The sequence below is a fragment of the Salmo trutta genome, chromosome 11, assembly GCF_901001165.1.
Source record: "Salmo trutta chromosome 11, fSalTru1.1, whole genome shotgun sequence".
Classification (NCBI taxonomy): domain Eukaryota; kingdom Metazoa; phylum Chordata; class Actinopteri; order Salmoniformes; family Salmonidae; genus Salmo; species Salmo trutta.
The window spans coordinates 8,679,256-8,703,309 of record NC_042967.1 but is presented as its reverse complement, the minus strand read 5'-3'; the positions used below and the strand labels follow the sequence as shown (position 1 = coordinate 8,703,309).

At 42.0% G+C, this 24,054-nt stretch overlaps 2 protein-coding genes across 2 annotated transcripts in view; both read right to left on the bottom strand.

Moving 5' to 3' along the window:
• LOC115201837 (zinc finger protein 768) overlaps nucleotides 1-24,054 on the bottom strand; it is a 98,653-nt gene that overhangs the window by 24,575 nt on the left and 50,024 nt on the right. The gene's annotated exons all lie outside the window — the stretch shown is intronic.
• LOC115201854 (zinc finger and BTB domain-containing protein 18-like) lies at nucleotides 7,439-10,001 on the bottom strand. The gene is made up of 3 exons (XM_029765724.1): nucleotides 9,531-10,001; nucleotides 8,952-9,082; nucleotides 7,439-8,754 (listed from the first exon to the last, which is right to left on the bottom strand). Exons 1-3 carry the CDS (start codon nucleotides 9,811-9,813, stop codon nucleotides 7,564-7,566), a joined length of 1,605 nt encoding a protein of 534 aa, XP_029621584.1. The 5' UTR covers nucleotides 9,814-10,001; the 3' UTR covers nucleotides 7,439-7,563.

The following is a 24,054-nucleotide window of genomic DNA, read 5'->3' as shown; positions in this document are numbered from 1 at the left end:
CACAGCCAGAAGAGGACTGGCCACCCCTCATAGCCTGGTTCCTCTCTAGGTTTCTTCCTAGGTTTTGGCCTTTCTAGGGAGTTTTTCCTAGCCACCGTGCTTCTACACCTGCATTGCTTGCTGTTTGGGGTTTTAGGCTGGGTTTCTGTACAGCACTTTGAGATATCAGCTGATGTAAGAAGGGCTATATAAATAAATTTGATTTGAAAATGTCAGTGAAGACATTTGCCAGTTGGTCCGTGCATGTTTTGAGTACACGTCTTGGTAATCCGTCTGGCCCCGCGGCTTTATGAATGTTGACCTGTTCAAAGGTCTTGCTCACAGCAGCTATGGAGAGCATGATCACAGTCATCCGTAACAGCTGGTGCATGCATGCTTCAGTGTTGCTAGCCTCCACGCGAGCATAAAAGGCATTTAGCCCGTCTGGTAGGCTCGCGTCACTGAGCAGCTTGCGGCTGGGTTTCCCTTTGTAGTCCGTATTAGTTTTCAAGCCCTGCCACAACCAATGAGCATCAGAGCCAGTGTATTAGGATTCAATCTTAGTCCTGTATTGACGCTTTGCCTGCTTGTTGGTTCGTCTTAGGGAATAGCTGGATTTCTTATAAGCATCCGGATTAGTGTCCCGCTCCTTGAAAGCGGCAGCTCTAGCCTTTAGCTCGGTGCGGATGTTGCCTGTAATCCATGGCTTCTGGTTGGGATATGTACGTACGGTTACTGTGGGGACGACGGTGTCGATGCACTTATAGATGAAGCCGGTGACTGAGGTGGTATACTCCTCAATGCCATTGGATGAATCCCGAAACATATTCTAGTCTGTGTTAGCAAAACAGTCCTGTAGAGTAGCATCCTGCTTTATCACTAGAGGGTAGAGGGGGACCTGTATCAGTGACAGACAGATCAGCTGCAGAGATATAGCTCCTCAAGTACTTGTCTATGGTTATAACGGGTTATAACTAGGTATGACTGTGAACAAAATCAAAATGACCTTACATATACGGTTAGTTCCAGTCAAAACAGCTGATAAAAGTCTGTCAGTGCTATGGATACTTGGTAGAACTGTAATACAGAAACCATCTACCCCTCTGAATGTACACATAGTGCTGTATTGGTGTGTATTCTCTGAAAAATAGTTATTATACTGGAAATGCAGAATTTCTATAATATCCTCCAATATTCTATATGTGCAACTTAATATGGTATTTGGGTTGCGATAACATTTGGTTTGAACTGACACTGAGGATTTGAGCATGCTTTTTGAAGCATCCTGGCATTGGCTCCACCACTCCCATTGTTTCACTAACAGCGATGCTAATGCTGGCTGTGAGATAAGTAAATAAATAAAACTAAGCCATATTTTTGGTCATTCTCTCTCAGGATCAATGGATGAATCATTTATCAATAAAATTAAGTATATTTAAAATGTTGGTCTGACCCCCATTTAATTGACAGTAGTTTTTAACCACAAATATGACAAAATGTATATTTACTTCAAAATTTAAAAAAACGAAATAATAATACAATCGAATGATGGTATATCAGATTTTTTTGTACTAATGTGGATTGTATTTTGGAAAAAATATGCACATTATTTATGGAAAAATGTTATATTTTATTTTTTTACCGAATATGCACATTAAATTGTATTTAGTTAAAAATAAGTATTTTTTTAATACATTTTTTCAAATAGGTGTTTCAAAAATGTATTGAATACTTATCTAATCACAGTATATATATATATATATATATATATATATATATATATATATATATATATATATATATATATATAAGTTAGAGATGTACAATATATTGGTGAGCATATCAGAATCAGCCGATATTAGCTAAAAATGCCAACATCGGCATCGGGCCCGATGTCTAGTTTAACGCCGATGTGCAAAAACGATGTCAAAGCTGACATGCATACCTATATAACGTAAGTAGATGACGTAATGACGCCACCAAAAATACAGCGCTACACACAACAGAAGCAGAAAAATACTAAGCGCACACTTCCAACAACTAAACAAGTTCAAGTCGAGCAGTCATTTGAAAGAGTAAGAACATTTCAGCGAGACAACTGAAAGGCAAAATCCATTAACGGCAAGATAATGGAATTCATTGCCCCTGACAATCAACCGTTCTCTGTCGTGGATGATGTTGGCTTTCGCCGACTGGTCGAGCCCCGGTACACACTATTTTTCAGATGTTGCCCTACCGGAGTTACACAGTATTGTTTAAATGTACATCTATGAGCTACTTGTTATGGGCGTCAGTCGTGCTATTAGCTCCACGACTGACATTTGGACCAGCAATGTCAGCCCCATGAGCATGTCGAGTCTGACAGCACAGTGGGTCGACGAGGATTTCGTACTGAGGAAAGCCGTATTGCATGCTCAAGAATGTGCCGGTCCTCATACCGCTGCTGCCATTTGAGAACATGTTTCAAATATGAACACACTAGCTAGCTCCATTCGAACAACTGACTCAAGAAATAAGCTCATCAACTGCGTCCGCAGCAGACGTGATACCCTCTGTCATGGCATTGAAACGCCTGCTCAACAAAACTGCCGACACAGACCGTGGGGTTAAAACTTACAAAAGTACTCGAGGCTGTGAACAAGCGAGTCGGTGGCATTATCTCTGAGCCTCTTTACGGTGTCGCCACTATGCTCGATGCTAGGTACAAAGACCGCTACTTCGATGCAGACAAGAAACAGGGTTTACGTGAAATGTTACAGACACAGCTAGACAAGATGGAAACAGACACAGTGACAGTGCGCACCGAGGAAGAGAGGCCACGAACAGACAGAGCTGAAACGTCATTGCTTGACATGTATGATGAAATCCTGGTTGAGAATGAAACGACTGAACAAATGAACAATGAAACAGCACAGCAAGTAAGTGAAAGAAATAGGTTTTGATTATGTTTTACTGGTAATGGGGAAATATGTAAATGCAAACAAAATAACTTTTTGGTCAGTGTGGTGTGGTGTGTGTAACCTTTATTTAACTAGGCAATTCAGTTAAGAACAAATTCTTATTTACAATGACGGCCTACCCCGGCCAAACCTGGACGACGCTGGGCCAATTATGCGGGACTCCGAATCACGGCCGGATGTGATACAGCCTGGATTCAAACCAGGGACTGTAGCGACACCTCTTGCACTGAGATGCAGTGCCTTAGACTGCTGCATCCATGTGTGTGTTAACTATTTAATTGTACTAGAATGCTTAAAAAATATTGGTTATCGGTATTGTTCTTGGGGCAAGGAAAATATCGGATATCGGTGCATCTCTTATATTAGTGTTTTATTTTTCATTCATGTTGAAAAAAAATGATAATTTTTTGTCCACTTTGACATTGCGCATGTTGGATCTCTTTCGCTGATCCATCCACGACTATAGCAACGCATCAACAATACATAGGCCTATATCCAGCTATATCCCTCTTATTACAAATGAGACTCATTATAAATGGGAGTTGAGTGGTACAGAATAAAAGTGCAATTTAGCTGACAAATGCATGTCGTAAGGGATAATAATATTGGCCCCTGGCTGTCAGTCGGGTGGTAAGGGTAGGCAACAACATATCTGCCACACTGATTCTCTACAAACTATCATGGTCCAAACACACCAAGAAAGTTGTGAAAAGGGCACAAGGCCTTTTCCCCCTCAGGAGACTGAAAAGATTTGGCACGGGTCCCTAGATCCTCAAAAGGTTTTACAGCTGCACCATCAAGAGCATCCTGACAGGTTGCATCACCGCCTGGTATGGCAACTGCTCAGCATCAGACCGTAAGGTGCTACAGAGGGTAGTGCGTACAGCCCAGTACATCACTGGGCCAAGCTTCCTGCCATCCAGGACATATATACTAGGCGGTGTCAGTGGAAGGTCCAAAAAATTGTCAAAGACTCCAGTTACCCAAGTCATAGACTATTCTCTCTGTCACCGTATGGCAATAAAGGAGCGGTAAAGGAGCGCCAAGTCTAGATCCAAAAGGCTTCTTAACAAGCCATAAGACTGCTGAACAATTCATCAAATGGCCACCCGGACTATTTGCATTGACATCCCCCCCTTTGTTTTTACACTGCTGCTACTCGCTGTTTATTATCTATGCATAGTCACTTTACCCCTGTACAAATTACTTTGACTAACCTGTACCCCCGCACATTGACTTGGTACCAGTACCCCCTGTATATAGCTTCATTATTTTTATTTTATTGTGTTACTTTAAACAAAAATGTTACTTTAGTTTATTTAGTAAATATTTTCTTAACTCTATTTACTTAAAACTGCATTGTTGTTTAAGGGCTTGTAAATAAGCATTTCACGGTAAGGTTATTTCTATGTAAAATATTCTGTAGCAAGTGTTGTTTTTGTGCTCAATGGTGGATCTATTCATAATTATTTAAGAGATTCGGCACGTGACATTTTTTTGATTTGATAACATTGGATAGATAGATGTGCACACGTGTAGCATGTGACAACAGCTGGATCATATCAAGGATAGCGTCACAAATGAATACATAAATATCCATTGAAGTTTGATGATGAGTTGATCATTTGAATCAGCTGTGTAGTGCTAAGGAACAAACTAAAATGTGCACCCTTTTGAGTCCCCAGGACCAGGACTGAGAACCACTGTTCTTCATCTGCAGGCAGGCTTTCACTGCTCTCTGTATCCGAGGACAGAAAACATCACAAGAAACAGACTTCATTATGCTCAAACTAGACAGAACTGAATATTATGTTACTATTATCTCTGTCCTCACTTCTAGGGACTGGAACTACACAAAAGTACCTGCCCTATCCAGAATAGCCTACTCTCTCACTTTGACAGCTGGGTTGGTTATCCTTTCACCCTCCTCAATTGCTGTTAGCTAGCTACCTACAAATGCATTTGGAGTTTGTTTTTTACAATGACAAATACAACAAAATAGATAGCTAATATGAAGTTAGGTAGCTGGTGATATTTAATTCAGCTAGCTAGCTATACAGTATGTAAAGTTGGCTAGATAGATAGATAGCTACGTTAGCAGCTCATTTGAGTTAGCCTACACTGTAGCTGGTTAGTTAAAAAAAAAATGTTTTAATAATATTTTCGAAATGCAGTTACTTGAATAGGTTCTGCTAGCCATGTGGACGATTGGAAACAGGGCAGCAAAGTTTGTCTGTCACCAGAGCGGTTTAGAGCATATTACTATTTACCTGTGAATAAATTCATGAAATGGAGAATGGATTAAACTATTTAATAACCAGACCTTCATACAAACGTACTATGCTGAATTCTTGACACCCAATCGAACGTGCTGCTATATGCTGCGGGCACACCCACAAGCGTTTGCTGCTACTCGGAGGGGAGGATTAGGTTAGGGAGGGGAGGATTAGGTTAGGGGGGACAAAGAAGGGGAGGGGGGGACGGTTTATAGGGAGTCTTCTGTGTGGGGAACGACCAATGGGTGAGTTTCCCTGTGGATCCTGCTTTTTGTTACACATCCATGGGCTTATCAACACTAACGATAACCATTTTATCATCAATAAAACATTCCTTTCTGAAAAACAAATGTCAATGCTAGCTATTCTCTCATGGAATTTGAAACGGATACATTTTCCTATCAAACGGTCTAGCTGTCTTGATATTCTAGCAAGAAACCATATTGATATAGCAACGCTCCAAGAAACACACCTGCTCTATAAGGATGCACATAGAATGCAGAACCATTTGTACAAACTGTCTGCTTTTTCATCAGCCCCAAACAAATCTAAAGATCTAATCATAATGATACATAGGAAACTCAAAAGTCACCATCTTGGGTAAAGACCCAGACTTACGAAGGCAGAATCACTTTCCATAAACGTATCCATAATGGAAAGAAACAATTTATTAATGTGTACACTCCCCCCAAAAAAATATTAATGTGTACACTCCAAATTCATATGATCTAACGTTTTTTCATTGCCTGAACAGCATATTGTTAGAAATAACTGAATTCCATCTGGTTATCCTACATTCTGTGATCAATTTGAAATGAATGAATAATGATCAATACAAATTCACTTGGTGACCCCCGATTCTATGGGATGCCATCAAAGGTTTTATAAAAAAATGATGTAACTGCATTTGCATCTGGGTTGAATAAATCACAATGAAAGAAAACATCAGAATTGGAAATGTTAACTGCATTAGAGCGTTCTCAACACAAACTATTTTCAGACCAGGTAGCTATTACTATTTCCAAAGTCAAGACAGAACTTCATTTATTGATGAAAGTGGGTTTGTTAAAAATCGTTCATCCTCGGATAACCTCCGTCGACTACTACAGAGCCTTCAGAAAGTATTCACACCCCTTGACTTATTCCACATTTTGTTGTTACAGCCTGAATTAAAAATTTATAAAAATTTAGATTTTTTTATCACAGATTTTGTATCCTACACACAATACCCAATAATGTCAAAGTGGAATTATGTTATTTGACATTTTTACAACTTAATTAAACATGAAAAGCTGAAATGTCTTGGGTCAATAAGTATTCAACCCCTTTGTTATGGCAAGCCTAAATAACTTCAGGAGTAAAAATGGGCTTAACAAGTCACATAATAAGTTGCATGGACTCACTCTGTGTGCAATAATGGTGTTTAACATGATTTCTCAATGACTACCCCATTTCTGTACCCCACACATACAATTATCTGTAAGGTCCCTCAGTCGAACAGTGAATTTCAAGCACAGATTCACTGGGCATTCCCAAAACATATCTATATAGATCCCGACTGATCCAAGAGGGCAACTGTTTACAAAGATTATCACCAGAGAGTTATCTGGAAGCGGCGATATGGGGTATCAAAACATTTGTGAATACATTTTAAATGAATCACCTGGCGAGATGTTTTTTTTGATGAGAAAACATTGTTCCATATCACCTTCCAGTTCAACTGTTCTCCAAAACCTATTAGTTCTCTGTTCCAGATGGAAGTGACCGCAGGTGAACACTTGTCGATCGAGTTAAGTTTAGAGTAGAGAGTGGAGACCAGGCCAACAGATTTGGGAGTATTCAAAAGAGTCTCAACTAGGGGATGGGTGGCAATAAGGGAATCCCAGGGTACTCCGTAGGCTTTGAAAGCCAAGCGGAGCATAAGGAGAAAAAAAATTAAGTCCCTGGGAGATTATATGATTCTTTGAAGTCTTGAAAAGTTTGAAGACCTGAATTGTCAAAGACATCACTGAGGATGAAAATATTTTTACTAGACCATTGAGGAAAAACAAAGGGTTTTGAGCCCGATAAAATTAGGTTATTGTCCATAATGGAGAATGGCTGTGAAAAGGGAATGAGATCATGAGATGTCTGTTGGCCTGTCTCCACACTTTAACTGCATTAGCAATTATTGGACCCATTCGAAGACGTATAGATTTTTGTATACAGCCAGAGAATAAGAGGTATTGTAGCCTAATGGGTTTTATTAATCTATGGGTATTTTCTGTTGAAAACAATTACCATTTGTCTTTAATGCAGGGGTTGATCTAAATGTCAGAATCTCTCAAGTGGAATGGTTACTTTCTATGTTATAGAATGGAATGGTTTTTCTGCTGGTGTATCCTGAGGTAGCAGCTCTCCGAGAACCTCTTTCCGCAGTGCGTACAGGTGAACGACCTTTCTTCCGTGTGGGCCTTCAGGTGCATCTTCAGCTGGTGCTGGCGGGAAAACCTCTTCTCACACTGGGGGCAGCTGTAGGGTTTCTCCCCTGTGTGGACCCTCTGGTGCCTCTTCAGGTTGCAAGCCTGGGCGAAGCGCATGTGACACTGAGTACAGCTGAAGGGTTTCACCCCTGTGTGGATCCTCTGGTGGATCTCCACCTTCTGGGAGCAGCTGAAGCCTTTGTTACAGAACATGCAGAGGAACGGTTTGTCTTTATTATTGCCCGATGTGGCTCCCCCGCCCTGCGTCTTGGCACTTTGGTCTTTTGAGTTCAATACCTGATCGAAAAGGACAGAGCCATGTGAATCAAAAGGCCCCAATGACGTGGACACTGGGTCACGGTCCCTGAACACATGTAAAGGGGAGTGAGTGTCGACATTTAGATTTGTCTCTAAGCTTCCCCTGTAATCTAAGAAATCTCTGCCATGTGACTGTCCGTCTCCTAGGTGATTATCTGCATTCCATGTAGGAGGAGCATCGCCCTCCACTTTCACAGTCACCTCATCTACCACTATAACCTCCCCTTTCTTATCTAGGCACACTTCAGAGTATACACTACTACTGTACTGGTTCCAGTCCCCTCTAGACAGATCGGTCTGTGTCTCTAAGCCCAAGGATATGTTGCCAGGGTCCATCTCTGTAGAGTAAGAACAAGACAGATCATCAATGCCAGTGTAGAATGCATCACCATCTCCTGGGGAATTAACCGTCCTCTGGCTCTGGTGAAATACTGGTAAGTACTCTGAGCTGGGAGCAGGAAGACAGCCCAGTGGCCCCAGCCCCAGTCTCTCTGGGTCTGATCTGTGGTCAGATCCTGTGTATAAGAGCCTCTGTGTTACAGTTAAAGTCTCTGACTTGAGGACGTCGTTCAGCGTTCCACTGACCTCCGTGATGATGCGTCGGGTCCTGGCCTGGGGCGCAGTGGCAAGGTCCTCCGTGACTAAAGGGGGTGCCACTCCAGCCGCTGCTCCAGTCTGGACGTCTCTGTTGTGTCTAGGGTCCTCTCCTTCATTCCGCTCCTGCTTGACCCCAGGACCTGCAGCATCTGCATTAGCAGACTGACAAGCAGAGAGGAGGTTATTACCGGTACTTGAGTTGAATTGGAAAACAATATCGTAGAGAAGTCTCACAAGCTCCCCTATGGCAGATAAATAAGGATGTACATGTAAGCAAATTAATAGCTGAGGGGAGTCTTTCTGAAATAAATGGGCCACATTTTATGTACAGTCATTTTATGTTACACTGTGACACTAACCTCTATCACAATAACATGCTGGGTTGAGGTTCCACTCCCCTCATCTATAGCTATGGGTTGGTCATCTCTCCACACGTTGTGTCCCGCTGGCTTCACAAAGCTCTTAAGGCCTCCAGTGTGATGTCCTTCACCTGAGAGAGTGATTGGGGGAAAAGGGGTGGTTAAGTTAGGTACTGTCAATGCTCAACGCTATATTGTACACTTGATAACTGTCTACAATTGGCAAAGTAACATTTCTCATAACTTCTTGATATACTATTGATTGATTGATTGATTGATTGATTGATTGATTGATTATGTTCCATGCATCACATTATTTTTATTGCGTATGATAATAGGACATTCAGTAAATCAAGAATCTGGTTAGAATATTATGTCTTTGTGCAAGAATAATTTGTTCTTAATTTACCTGCCTGGTAAAATAAAGGTAAAATAAATAAAACACCTAATTAATGAGGGAAAGTATTGTATTCTTTCTAAAAACTGATCAAGACTCAATTCTGGGTAACACATCTGAACACATGCGCAGGCGGGAACGGGGCGACAGGCCCCGCAGTCTCTGCCTTCTACAAAATGTACCTCTTGCCATTCCTCTGTATCGGTCGAGGATCTTGACACTACTGGGACGACTGGCGACGACGTGCTGTCGCAATGTCCTCTCTGCGCGCTCCCGTGCCACCTTCAATTCCAGTAGTTGTAGTTTCCTCCGCAATCCCCTGTTTTCTTTCTGGCTTTGAGTTATTTCCAAACGAAACACTGCATAGTCGTCGTCTACGAGTTTACAGATCTCTGCCACGGCTGAATTCGCTAGCACCTCCATAATGGAGGCCATTTGATTGTGAAAAACCATACAGTTATCCATTGTTAGCTAACTATACCTAGATAACATACACCAACCAAGTCCTGTCTCCAATGCGTATGTGATGCTGTTAAGTTAATTAGTCATATTTAGAGATACATCGTGTTAATAAACATCTAAATAACAGTAATAAAAAAAAACTTGTTTTTGGTCATTGCTAACTTCCGTTTACACTGAAGAGAAAGGACGTTTTTGGCGTCATAGCTCATAGGGTGTGGCTAAATGAACAGGATACGAGTGCTGTTCTATGAACTACGGTAATGCTACATCAAACCAACGAGTCATGATTTGTCGTTGCTATCAGGAATCCTTGGGACGTCGGCCGCCCCTACCCTTACCCATTTTAATTTTCAACTTCAATGAGGAAGGGACGTCCCAAAGACTGCAGATAGCAATGACCATTCATGATCATTTTCTTTGAAGCCAGCGCAGCCTTGTTTAGAAAAATTACCGTAAATTATCTAAAAATGATGGCTCGCTCTATCCCATCGGTGGCAAGGACAGAAACCTATAGGTTTCAAGGAAGCCAACGAAACTAAGACCAATTTAAATTGTAAATAATAAACAAGCAAATAAAAGTAAACATATCAAACGGACAGCACCATTCTTCATTAACAGATTTGATCACCGTAGTAAAGGAACAGGTACCACCGTTAAAAGGTGTTATAAAAAGAGGGGGACATTTCTTATGAATAGAACATAGGCAAAACCAAATTCGGATTAATTTAGTGTTACGCTTCAATGACAGAGTTTTGGCTATGCCAGCACACCAAACAACAAGTCTGTGTATCATGTGAGAATGTAAGCGTGCCTTGAGCCCTATACTACATGGTTTGAGAAGTTAGCGAGGTAACTTTGGTCAACTCTTGAGTTCCATTCGGGATAACCGATACAACGAAAGTGGCTCACCTTTTAGCCAAGTACATTTCCATGGCAACGACTCCTTCAGAATTAACGTGTTCCCGGGCGGGCTAACTCCATTTATCATGAATGAAGTGTCTGAGCTGCGAGTTGAGCACCAATTAACTTTTATTTCCAACCTCTCACAAAGATTGCGTCAGCATCCCCTTCATTTGAGGAATATGACTGATTAAATATTTTATTAATAAAAAAAATTTTGGTATTTTTTTGTTGTTGTTGTTACAATACCAATCACATTACACATATAGTAATGACAATGTATTTGAAACTTCACGCACAGTAAAACTTGTGTTTGATTTAATACAATTATTTGTATTGATAGAAGTGAGAAGGTCGCAGTGGTTAAATAAAGGTGAGATATATCTTTTTTTAAATTAAGTAACAAAATAAAGACGGCATATCAACAAGCCTATTTCGCACGGTAGCCTGCCGAATTTGCAAGATAACTTTTCTTTCATTTTGATTTAGGCACACATGAAAATGTGGCACTGAATCGCCAATGGCTTGATGTTTCAGCAATAAGGGGTTCAGCGTTTGACTAGCCACGTGCGACATGCACGCGCAGTTACAAGCCTGCTAGAGTTAGCCGCAGGCGGACGAGCAATATCAACTCTCATAGTATGGATGGAGCCTGAGCTGAAGTGTGAAGCTAACTGAAGCAGGCTAGCTTTAGAAAACCTTGAGTAGATCTAGCTTCAATCATAGCATACCCCTCAGATGCTCAACTGAGATGCTCAAAAACTCTTGCCCCCAATACACTTCACATGATAACTATAATAAGGTCCCAGATATCCCCTGTGTATATCTCAAGCCACACTGCTACGATTTCTCCCCGTTTTGGACACACGGTCTGATAAGGCTAGTCAGGAAGAAGCTATTGTAACATAGTTTGCACTTGAAGGGCCTTTCCTTGGTGTGAGCGGACTCTTCACATACTTCGCCTCAGTGAAGGCTTCCCACATGTACGGCTTGTCGACGTCGATCCCAATACTTGGCCTCCCATGTGAGGTGATAGAAACAGGAGCCAGTCTTTGAGCTCCCTCCTTGAACTCTAGCCATTGTTATTGGGATTGTGTGATGGAAATTTGTCTTCTGCTTTAATCCAACTCTTGATATATACACACACACACACACATACATACAAACACAGAGCAGCCGCAGTGCACCGTCCAATGAGCAGTTTAGGGGGTTAAGTTCCTTGCTCAAGGAAACATCAGTGGTAGGTGGCACCTGAGATATTGATGTGTGGCTCGGCCCCGGTTCTGACTCTGGAAGGAAGAGTGATGGCTTCTGATCCATGGTCGTGATCCGGGGAAAGTCTTTGTGACCAGCCATCTCAGAGGTCCGCTCTCTCCCACCAGTAACACTGGATATCAGCAGGTCTTCATGGACTGCAGACGGCAAACAAAGATTGTGCAGAAAAGTATAAAAGTATTACGTTTGCGTTTTAGTAATTTAGCAGACGCTTTGATACAGAAAGACTTACAGAAGCGACTAGGGTTAAGTGTCTTGCTCATGGGCACATCAACAGGTTTTTCAACCTAGTCAGCTCGGGTATTCAAACCAGCGACCTTTCGGTTACTGGCCCAACTCTCTTAACTGCTAGGATACCTGAAAAAAACTATTTGCTGTACACACAGAAACATGACATAATATTATAAAATGTTAAATCACAGTCAAGCCCATCTCTAACAGTGTGATTCAAGTACCTAACAATATGGAGCCATTGGATTTTTTTTTTTTAAATGGCCAGAATTATTACATACAAACATGTTTTGTACATTTCATGTAGGCCTTACAATAGAACGAAAACAAGATGCAAAAAATCTGGCAATGTTGTAGAATAACTATGGTAATTTAATCATGTAATCAGTGATTAATTTGTAAATCGGCAGGTGCCGGAACAAAAAATATGCACGAGAGGTGGGTGACCTGGTGAGCTCTGAGTTACCGGAACGCATTAAACGCTAACTGGGGTAAGTATGTGACGCTGTGCAGTTAAATTAGTCATATTTTGAGTTCCAGGGTGTTCATAAAAGTCTAAATAACAACGCTAATGTGGAAATTGTTCTTGGACACTGTTCAATGAAAAACGTACTCGCGCTGTTCTTTGAAATAAGATACTGCTTATAACATTACACATCAAATGATGTGTTATCACTGTCTTTAAAGCTGAGAGCACAGTCGTTTAGAAAGAAAAGTGTGTTAGCAACTCTCATAAAAATAGGTTTTCACAATCCAATTTCAAATAGTAAGTTAACAAAGGGTTAATGAGAGGTATGTGGTGAATTACCCTCTTACCCCAAGACACTTCACATGATAACTATAATATTTAAGCTAAAGAATAGTTCCCAGACATCCCCTGCGTACATTTCAAGCCACACTGCTACGATTTCTCCCCATTGTGGACACTCCTATGTCTGATAAGGTTAGTCAGGAAGGAGAATCTCTTGTAACATAATTTGCACTTGAAGAGCTTGTCCTTGGTGTGGACAGCCTGGTGCCTCTTCACATAGTTCGCATGAGCGAAGAGCTTCTCACAGGTGGGGCAGGCGTACGTCTTGCCGGCGTCCGTCCTAATGCTCGGCCTCATGTTCTGACCCATTGACACCAGAGGTAGGAGCAGGAGCCACCACCCTCAGGTGGTTAGTCTTTGAGCTCCTTCCTTGACCTCTAGTCATTGTTTGGGTGTTGTTGGGATTGTGTGCTATGTTATAGCCTAGGTACCTCTCGTGGTGAACGCCCATCCTGACCCTGTCTGTATTGGTGGGGTAACTATGAGTTAATTGAGGAAGACTAGACCCAGGTCCAGGCTTTCTATGAACCCAGTCACCAGGCATTAGGCGAGATCCTGAAGGAGAAGACAGACTTCCTGTTAGACTCCCACCAGGGGAGTCTCCCACTACTCTCTGTGAAGGCTGAAGCCCAGGGTAACCTGCTCTGTTCATCATGGATACTGTGGTGTTTGTATCATAGGAAGAGGAGGGTCTATCTCTATCAGCCCCAGTCCCTGCTCCATCCCTGCACTGAGACTGTGAAGAAAAGGGTCTGGGCTGCAGACTGGATCCCTGACTGGAACCTTTGTCTCTCTGATGACCACCAAGACTGAGGTGGTTCAGTGGTTGTGGTGGAGTCTCTGTCCCTCACGATTGGGTCCTGGTTCTGACTTGGGAAGGAAGAGAGATGGCTCCTGATCCAGTGTCCTGATCCGGGACCAGGATTTGTGATCAGCAGCTTCAGAAGTCCAGTCTCTCCCGCCAGCAACACTGGATATCAGCAGGTCTTCATGGACTGCAGACTGCAAATAAAGATTATTATTTTCTGTACAAAGGTTTATATAAGAAACTCTTTGTTGTTCACACAGAAACATGACACGATATTATAAAATGTTAACCACAGTCAAGCCAATCTATAACACTGTGATTCAAGTACCTAACAATATGGCGCCATTGGAATTTATTATAACAAATAAAATGCTCCACACAGTGAATTTGGAAAGTATTCAGACCCCTTAACCTTTTCCACATTGTTACGTTACAGCCTTATTCTAAAATGGATTACGTTTTTTTCTTCCACAGCAATCTACACACAATACCCCATAAAGACAAAGCAAAAACATTTTTTTTTTAAATAAAAAAACAACTGAAATATCACATTTACATAAGCATTCAGACTAGTACTTTGTTGAAGCACCTTTGGCAGCGATTACAGCCTTGAGTCTTCTTGGGTATGACGCTACAAGCTTGGCACACCTGTATTTGGGGAGTTTCTCCCATTCTTCTCTGCAGATCCTCTCACGCTCTGTCATATTGGATGGGGAGCGTCGCTGCACAGCTATTTTCAGGTCTCTCCAAAGATGTTAGATTGGGTTCAAATAGGGGCTCTGGCTGGGCCACTCAACAACATTTAGAGACTTGTCCCGAAGCCACTCCTGCGTTGTCTTGGCTGTGTGCTTAGGGTCGTTGTCCTGTTGGAAGGTGAACCTTCGCCCCAGTCTGAGGTCCTGAGCAGGTTTTCATCAAGGATCTCTCTGTACTTTGCTCCATTCATCTTTCCCTCGATCCTGACTGGTCTCCCACACCCTGCCACTGAAAAACATCCCCACAGCATGATGCTGCCACCACCATGCTTCACAGTAGGGATGGTGCCAGATTTCCTCCAGACGTGACACTTGGCATTCAGGCCAAAGAGTTCAATCTGGTTTCATCAGACCAGAGAATGTTGTTTCTCATGGTCTGAGAGTCCTTTAGGTGCCTTTTGGCAAACTCCAAGTGGGCTATCATGTGCCTTTTACTGAGGACTGGCTGCCGTCTGGCCACTCTACCATAACGGCCTGATCGGTGGAGTGCTGCAGAGATGGATGTCCTTCTGGAAGGTCAATTCCTTCGACCTCATGGCTTGAATCTTGCGCTGACATGCACTGTCAATTGTGGGACCTTATATAGACAGGTGTGTGCCTTTCCAAATCATGTCCAATCAATTGAATTTACCACAGGTGGACTCCAAGTTGTAGAAACATCAAGGATGATCAATGGAAACAGGATGAACCTGACCTCAATTACGAGTCTAACAGCAAATGGTCTGAATACTTATGTAAATAAGGTAATTCTGTTTTGAATATTTTTTTATAAATGTGCAAAAATGACTAAAAACCTGTTTTCGCGTTGTCATTATGGGGTATTGTGTGTACATTGATAAGGGAAAAAAACTACTTCATCCATTTTAGAATAAGGCTGTAACTTAAAATGTGAAAAATTCAAGTGGTCTGAATACTTTCTGAATGCACTGTATGATGTTTTGGTTCGACTGAGATGAGGGAAACTCAGTCCCAGAATTTTTTATTTGTTTTTACAAATCAGTCAGCACACAGTCAATTTAGTCTTTAATTTGAACAAAACTGTCATACACTCTCACTCTCTTACACACATCTTCACTACTACAGAAATAATTTTTTTGAATACTTTGGAAAAGGTTCAACACTACACACATCTTCACTACTTCATGTCAAGTAAACATGAATTAAGGCACTATCTTTATCTCACTATGAAACACCATCAACCTAAAGGGAATTAGTTGTCACTTCATCAGTGAAGCATTTTTACAGACACCATCACACCAACCATCACCTTATCATACTAATTCTTTCCTCATGTCACCTCATCCAGTTCCCTATGATATCCAAAACCAACAGAATTAACTACCAACAAACTATACTGAACAAAAATATAAACACACATGTAAAGTGTTGGTTCCATGTTTCATGAGTTGAAATAAAAGATACCAGAAATGTTCCATACGCACAAAAAGCTTATTTCACTCAAATGTTGTGCACAAATTTGTTTACATCCCTGTTAGTGAGCATTCCTCCTTTGCCAACATAATCCATCCACCTGACAGGTGTGGCATTTCAAGAAGCTGATCGGGCAGGTGGGACGCTATCGTCCCACCCACGGTTCACACTATTCAACAGCCAGTGAAAAATCGGAGCGCCAAATTCAAAACCACAAAATGTCATAATTCAAAGTTCTCAAACATAGGACTATTTTACACCATTTTATAGATACACTTCTCCTGAATCGAACCACGTTGTCCGATTTCAAAAAGGCTTTACAGCGAAAGCAAAACATTAGATTATGTTGGGAGTGTACATAGACACAAATAACCACACAGCCATTTTCCAAGCAACTAGATACATCACAAATACCCAAAACACAGCTAAATGAAGCACTAACCTTTGACGATTTTCATCAGATGACACTCCTAGGACATCATGTTTCACAATACATGCATTTTTTGTTCGATCAAGTTCATATTTATATCCATAAACCCCATTTTACATTGGCGAATGACGTTCAGAAAATATTTTGCCTCCAATACTGCCGGTGAATCAGCACAACAATTTACAAAAATACTCGTCATAAACGTTGATAAAATATTAAACTGTCATTCAAAGAATTATAGATTAACATCTCCTTTATGCTAACGCTGTGACAGATTTCAAAAAAGCTTCACGAGGAAAGCACACTTTGCAATAATCTGAGTACTGCGCTCAGAAAAATACACTAGGCAATACAGATACCCGCCATTTTGGAGTCATATAAAATATTAAATAGCATTAGAAATATTCACTTACCTTTGATGATCTTCATCAGAAGGCACTTCCAGGAATCCCAGGTCCACAATAAATGTTGCTTTGTTCAATAAAGTCCATAATTTATGTCCAAATAGCTCCTTGTTGTTAGCGCGTTCAGTTAGCTACTCCAAGTGTAGGAAGCGCGCGGAAAATGTCACGACGAAAAGTTTTAAAAAAGTTCTGTTTACATTCGTTCAAACATGTCAAACGTTGTAAAGCATCAATCTTTAGGGCCTTTATAACGTGAAACTTCAGTAATATTCCAACCGGATGATTCCAGTGTCTTGAAAAACATTTTGGAACACAGCTAACTCTCACGTGAATGCGCGCCAATGAACTGATGTCCTTCCCTGGGTCACCAACTTCCCCACCTTCTTGTTCGCTCTCTGTTCATTCTAGAAGCCTCAAACAACTTTCTAAAGACTGTTGACATCTAGTGGAAGCCTTAGGAAGTGCAAAATGAACCCTAACTCACTGTGTGTTTGATTGTCAATGACATGAAAGGACTACAAGCACCAGAATTCCCACTTCCTGGTTAGATTTTTCTCAGGTTTTTGCCTGCCATATGAGTTCTGTTATACTCACAGACATCATTCAAACAGTTTTAGAAACTTCAGAGTGTTTTCTATCCAAATGCATATTCTCGTTCCTGGGCCCGAGTAGTAGGCCGTTTAATTTGGGTACGTTTTTCATCCGGCCGTTAAAATACTGCCCCCTACCCTAGAGAAGTTAAACAGCATGATCATTACACAGGTGCACCTTTTGCTGGGGACAATAAAAGGCCACTCTAAAATGTGCAGTTTTGTCTCACAACACAAAGCCACAGATATCTCACATTTTGAGGGAGGATACAATTGGCATGCTGACTGCAGGAATGTCCACCAGAGCTGTTGCCAGAGAATTTAGTGTTCATTTCTCTACCATAAGCTGCTTCCAATGTCGTTTTAGAGAATTTGGCTGTATCCAACTGGCCTCAACCAGACCACGTGTAACCACGCCAGCCCTCCACATCCAGCTTCTCCACCTGCGGGATCGTCTGAGACCAGCCACCCGGACAGCTGATGAAACTGAGTATTTCTGTCTGTAATAAAGCCCTTTTGTGAGGATAAACTCATTCTGATTGGCTGGGCCTGGCACCCCAGAGGATTATCCTGGCTCCCAGGTGGGGGGGCCTATGCTCTCCCAGGCCCACCCATGGTTGCACCCCTGCCCAGTCATGTAAAATCCATAGATTAGGGACTGATGAATTCATTTCAATTGACTGATTTCCTTATATAAACTGTAACTCACCCAATTGTTGGATGATGCATTTATATTTTTGTTCAGTATAACTAGTACTACATTACATTTCACTATACATGGGCCGTGTGCATTTTCTGCTGGTGTATCCTGAGGTAGCTCCTCTCTGAGAACACAGGCAGATGGCCTCTCTCCTGTGTAGATCTTCAGGTGCATCTTCAGCTGGTGCTGTTGGGAGAACCTCTTCTCACACTTGGGGCAATTGTAGGATTTCTCTTCTGGGTGGACCCTCTTCAGGTTGGATGAGTCTGAGAAACTGGCCCGGCACAGGTGGCAGCTGAACGATTTCTCCCCTGTGTGCATCCTCTGGTGGATCTCCACCTGTTTGGGGAAACTGAAGGCTTTCCCACAGAATGAAAACGGTAAGAGCTTTTCTTTGGCTCCACCACGTTTACTTATTCCATCTCTACTACTGTCATTTGTCAATGGGCTTGTGTAACCATTTAGAGTTGAGGCATTAGCATTGTCTGAGGTCTGGTTAAACATAAGGAGAGTGTGAGGAGGTCGAAGGCCAGGGAGTGTCTGTATTGTCACAGCGTTCATGTTCCAGTTGATAGATCCTATAGAAGGTATGCTGAAGGCAGCACCTGTTAGGGGGTTAACCTGAGGCTCCATCAGTCTCTCTGAATCACAACTATAGGAGCAGGACGGAGCATCGCTAGCCGAGTCTGTGTCTGTTCTCACCCACCGCATACGGACACTTCCCTGTTGCCGCAGACCAAATCTATGCCTAGCCCTGGTCTCAGCTAGTCTGTTGTCATGGAGAGTAAGTTCGGATGTTGATTTGTGTTCGACTGTCTGTTTCTGGTTAACAGTGTTGTTCCCCAGCCCAGAGTTGAGGACGCTGTCCCATCCACTGACCTCCACTATGTCGCTTCTGGTCCTGGCCTGCTCGGTTATGTTGTCCCCTGGGCGTTTGGCTGCACCCGTCTGGGAATCCAAGATTGCTTCCCAGTCTCCTCTGTTAGCTTCCAGCCAACCACCTACAGGAAAATGTTACTGTCCAGACTTAACATGACACATGTATATATTTTTAGACATGGATATTTTGTGTGTTATTTGCCTGGTGATGTCTGACTTATGTTGAGATACACTGAGTGTTCAAAACATTAGGAATACCTTCCTAATATTGAGTGGCACCCCCATTTCCCTTCAGAACAGCCACAATTCATTGAGGCATGGACTCTACAAGGTGTCGAAAGCGTTCCACAGGGATGCTGGCCCATGTTGACGCCAATGTTGTGTCAAGTTGGCTGGATGTCCTGTGGGTGGTGGACCATTCTTGATACACTACGGAAACCGTTGAGCATGAAAAACCCAGCAGTGTTGCAGTTCTTGACACACTCAAACTGGTGCGCCTGGCACCTATTACCATAACCTGTTCAAAGGCACTTAAATACTTTGTCTTACCCACCCTCTGAATGGCACACATACACAATCCATGTCTCAATTGTCTCAAGGCTTAAAAAACCCTTCTTTAACCTGACTCCTTCCTTTATCTACACAGATTAAAGTGGATATAACAGGTTACATCAATAAGGGATCATAACTTTCACCTGGTCAGTCTATATCATGGATAGAGCAGGTGTTCCTAATGATTTGTACACTCGGTGAACACATTTCATTTTTGTATTTTATACAAATTGTATTGATATTGTTTAATAAATGAAGTACTCATATTGTTTCATATGTGTTTAATAGAAAAATAATAGCCAGGCACATTAGTATTCCCATTGAAGATCTATTATTGTATGTAGGCTACTGTATTTCTCTCTTACCTTGCTCCCCCATCTTTAGTCCACTCAGCAGATCAATGCTCTCTGGTTCATCTTCTATTGTCTCCTCTTTGACCAGCAGCAGATCAGGCTTCCCATCCTCCATGTCTACTGACTTTAAGAGATACAGAGTGAGAGGATGTTGGATCAAGAAATCTGATATGAGCACCCTGATATGGAGCATCTTCTGATTGGGTAATGAGGGACTGCTATGAGTACTATGCAAACATGTTAGTTAATTTGATACTATGAAAACGTGTTAGTTGATTTGATTACTTGACACTCTTTAAAGGGATAGTTTGTGATTTTGGCAATGATCTACTTCCTCAGAGTCAGATTAACCTGTGGATACCATTTTTACATCTCTGTGTTTAGTATGCAGGAAGTTAGAGGCAATGTTGCGAGCCAGTGCAAACTAGCTTAGCACAAAGACTGGAAGTCTTCAGGTACAGCTAGCATGTGTCAAGTACCGTAATTTCCGGACTATTGAGCGCACCTGAATTTAAGCCGCACCCAGTGAATTTAAAAAAAAATATTATTTTGAACATAAATAAGCCACACATGTCTATAAGCCGCAAGTGCCTACCGGTACATTGAAACAAATGAACTTTACACAGGCTTTAACGAAACACGGCTTGTAACAAAAATAAATAGGCTTTAACGAAACACGGCTTGTAACAAAAAATTAAAAATTAGCAGTAAACAGTAGCCTACCAAGAAAGTCATAGGTCACTATCTTCCTCCTCCTGTGCACTGAAACCACTGAAGTCATCTCCTTTCAAAAAAATTGGAAAGCGGGAAAAATCCATATATTAGCCGCGTGGGAGGTTCAAAGCGTGGGAAAAAAGTTGCGGCTTAATCAACGAATAATTCAAAGGCATCGTCCCACACTTAAAACAAAATTAATCAAGACCTAGACACCTAGTCTCAGAGTACGAGTGCTAATCTAGGATCTTTCCAAATAGAAAAGGTAAAACTGCTCCTAGATCAGCAAACCTACTCTGACACATTTTGTGGATACGGGTCCTGACCTAATACCATTCAGACAGTAGTTCAGTGGGCTCACCTCAGTGAGACTGTGTGTGGTCCTGTGCTGCTCAGCTGGTTCCTCTGGGAGTTCAGGAGGAGGTATAGTCTGGTTGTCCTCCATGACAATGGTCCCCTCAGGGTTCCCCAGACCCTTCCCACACCCCTCCTCCTTGACCAGCAGCACCTCTGGACCCTCCTCCTCCTGGAAGAGACAGGTGATACAGATTACACAGACATACACACAGATAATAAACACACTTTCAACATGGAGTGTTTACCCATCCCCACTATTTTTGAGTCCTATACTGTAGTTACAGAATGACTTCATTGTTGTTAAACCCATCATGGTGGACATAAATATGATGTTGTGGGTAAAAACAAGTCAGCTATGATAAGTCAAAAGTCAGACAAACCTGACAAACTATTTTGATGTGAACAGTAGGTGTTTTGTTAGTGTGTGGGTATGTGTAGGTATATTTAGTAAGTGTATAATGGTTATAAAGCACTGTTGTATGTATGCAGAATAGGGTGAGATCAGATGCATGCTTACTAAAGAAAATCTCAATGAAAGTCTTAGAATGAAAACACATTTTGTGTTTATTAAACATAAACAACTGTTAAATATATCATATGAAAACCACACATACACATCAACAAAAACATCTGCATTCATTCAAGTGTCTTGGGGGGAAAAAGTACGTTGTTGAATGGAAGCAATGAAAAAGGTATTTGTGAAAATCATATAGCCTACACAGTACAAACACAATATGTAACAGACTTTTTAGGCTTATATATGCCTTATATATCACAATGTCTGGATGCAATATTCTACCCAGGAATATTCAACACTGAAATTTGTTACTCTCATTATTCCAAATTCATCTGTGGATCTTTTCGGCTGACAACAATGACAATCAATGTTTGTCTTTAATGCAGGGTTTGATCTAAAAGTCAGAAGCGGTCAGGTGGAATTTTTACTTTCTATGTTATACAGTGGAATGGTTTTTCTGATGGTGTGTCCTGAGGCAACCCCTCTCTGAGAACCACCTCCTGCAGTGCATACAGGCGAAGGGCCTCGCTCCCGAGTGGACCCTCTGGTGCCTCTTCAGGTCACCAGCCTGGGCGAAGCGCATGTGACACTGGGTACAGCTGAAGGGTTCTCCCCTGTGTGGACCCTATGATGCCTCTTCAGGGTGCCAGCTTGGGTGAAGCACATGTGACACTGGGTACAGCTGAAGGGTTTCACCCCTGTGTGGATCCTCTAGTGGACCTCCACCTTCTGGGTGCAGCTGAAGCCTTTGTTACAGAACATGCAGAGGAACCGTTTATCTTTACTATTGCCTGATGTTGTTCCCCCTCCCTGAGTCTGGGCTCTAGTCCTGTTGTTTGAGTTTAATACCTGATCGAAAAGGATGCGGCCGTGTGAATCGGAAGGTGCCATTGACTTAGACACTGGGTCGCGATCCCTGAACGCATGTAAAGGGGAGTTGGTTGCAACATTTAGATTTGTCTCTAAGCTTTCCCTGTAGTCTAAGAAGTTACTAGTGTTGCTCTGCGAGTGTCCTTCTAACTGAGTCTGGTCTGCATTCCATGTCAAAGGAATGTCGCCCTCCACTTTTACCTCATCTACAACCAGACCATCCCCTTTCTTATCTAGTCACTTGGGTCCTGATGAGACAAAACCGTCCTCGGGCTCGTATTACCATAAAGTAAATGCTCTGAGTGGGGAGCAGGAGGACAGCCCAGTCGACCCAGCCCCGTTAAAGTCTCAATATCTGTTTCTGACTTGAGGAAGACGTTATGCCTTCCACTAACCTCCGGCGTTCCACTGACCTCCGTGATGCTGCGTCTGGGCTGTGCTGGGGCAGTGGTGGGGTCCTCTGTGGCTACAGGGGGCGCTCCAGTCTGGATGTCTTTGCTGTGCCATGGGTCCTCCTCACCTTCAGACCTCTCCTGCTTGACCTCAGGACCTGCTGCCTCTGCATCTGCAGACTGACAAGAAGAAAGGAAGTTATTACCGGTATATGAGTTGAATTGGATAACAATGTCATAGGGAAGAAACAAACTCCCCGATGGCAGTTAAATTAGGATGTAAATGGAAGCTAGTGAATAGCTGAGGGGAGCCTTTCTGAAATAAACAGACCACATTTTATTTACAAAGTAACTAATTTGTAATGCAACACAATTACACTAACCTCTATCACGATAACATGCTGGGTTGAGGTTCCACTCCCCTCATCAACCGTGATTGGTTGGTCATCTCTCCATGTATTGTGTCCCGCTGGCTTCACAAAGTTCCTGTGGCCTCCAGTGAGATGTCCTTCACCTGAGAGAGTTATTGGGGGTTATAAACTGGGTGGTTAGAGCCCTGAATGCTGATTGGCTGACAGCCATGGCATGTTAGACTGTATACCACAGGTATGGCAAAACGTATATTTTTACTTCTCTAATTACATTGGTAACCAGTTTATAATAGCAATAAGGCACCTTTGGGGTTTGTGGTATATGGCCAACTCAGGCTGCAGTGTAGGCCTAACGGTATTCACCCCCATCGGACCTTCACAGATACTCAATCTTTCTCAATCTTTCTCCCCTTCTGACAGCCTCTGCATAGGAGACTCTTAACTGCCCTGGTTTTGGCAACCTCTAACTCTAATTGGGCATTAAGGATGTTGCCTCATGTTCTACCACCACAGACACAACACTTTGCTCCTTGTCCATTCTCTTCTACTTTGCATGTTAAATGTCCTTCGGCTTCTCACCTCTGCAGACACTTCTCACATGTCCAAATATTTTACAGCAAGGACATTGTAAAGGACATTTTGAAGCAGGCTAGAATAACTAAGTACTTCTGGGCACAGAATTTTGGAATTCTTCAGAATAAGAGTCCTGTCTTGTACATTTTATAAATGAATAATTACGGGCGAAAATGACCGAAAATGTGTACAATTGTCAGTATGTTTTATACTTATCATACAAAGAATCATTATTAAAAGTCTTTCTATAAGATGTGTGATTTGTTTATTTTTTCAAGCATAAACGGTTAACCAAACTTTTTTGTATGTATACTCCTATAATTTATTGCAG

Bases quoted from the DNA above. Each gene is read 5' to 3' on its own strand.
- LOC115201854 (XM_029765724.1), bottom strand. From the start codon at position 9,813: ATGGATAACTGTATGGTTTTTCACAATCAAATGGCCTCCATTATGGAG. The intron at 9,083-9,530 runs GTACATTTTGTA...TCACTCTCTCAG, and splicing joins ATACAGAGGAATGGCAAGAG to GTGAAGGACATCACACTGGA. The intron at 8,755-8,951 runs GTTAGTGTCACA...TCTGCTTGTCAG, and splicing joins AGCATGTTATTGTGATAGAG to TCTGCTAATGCAGATGCTGC.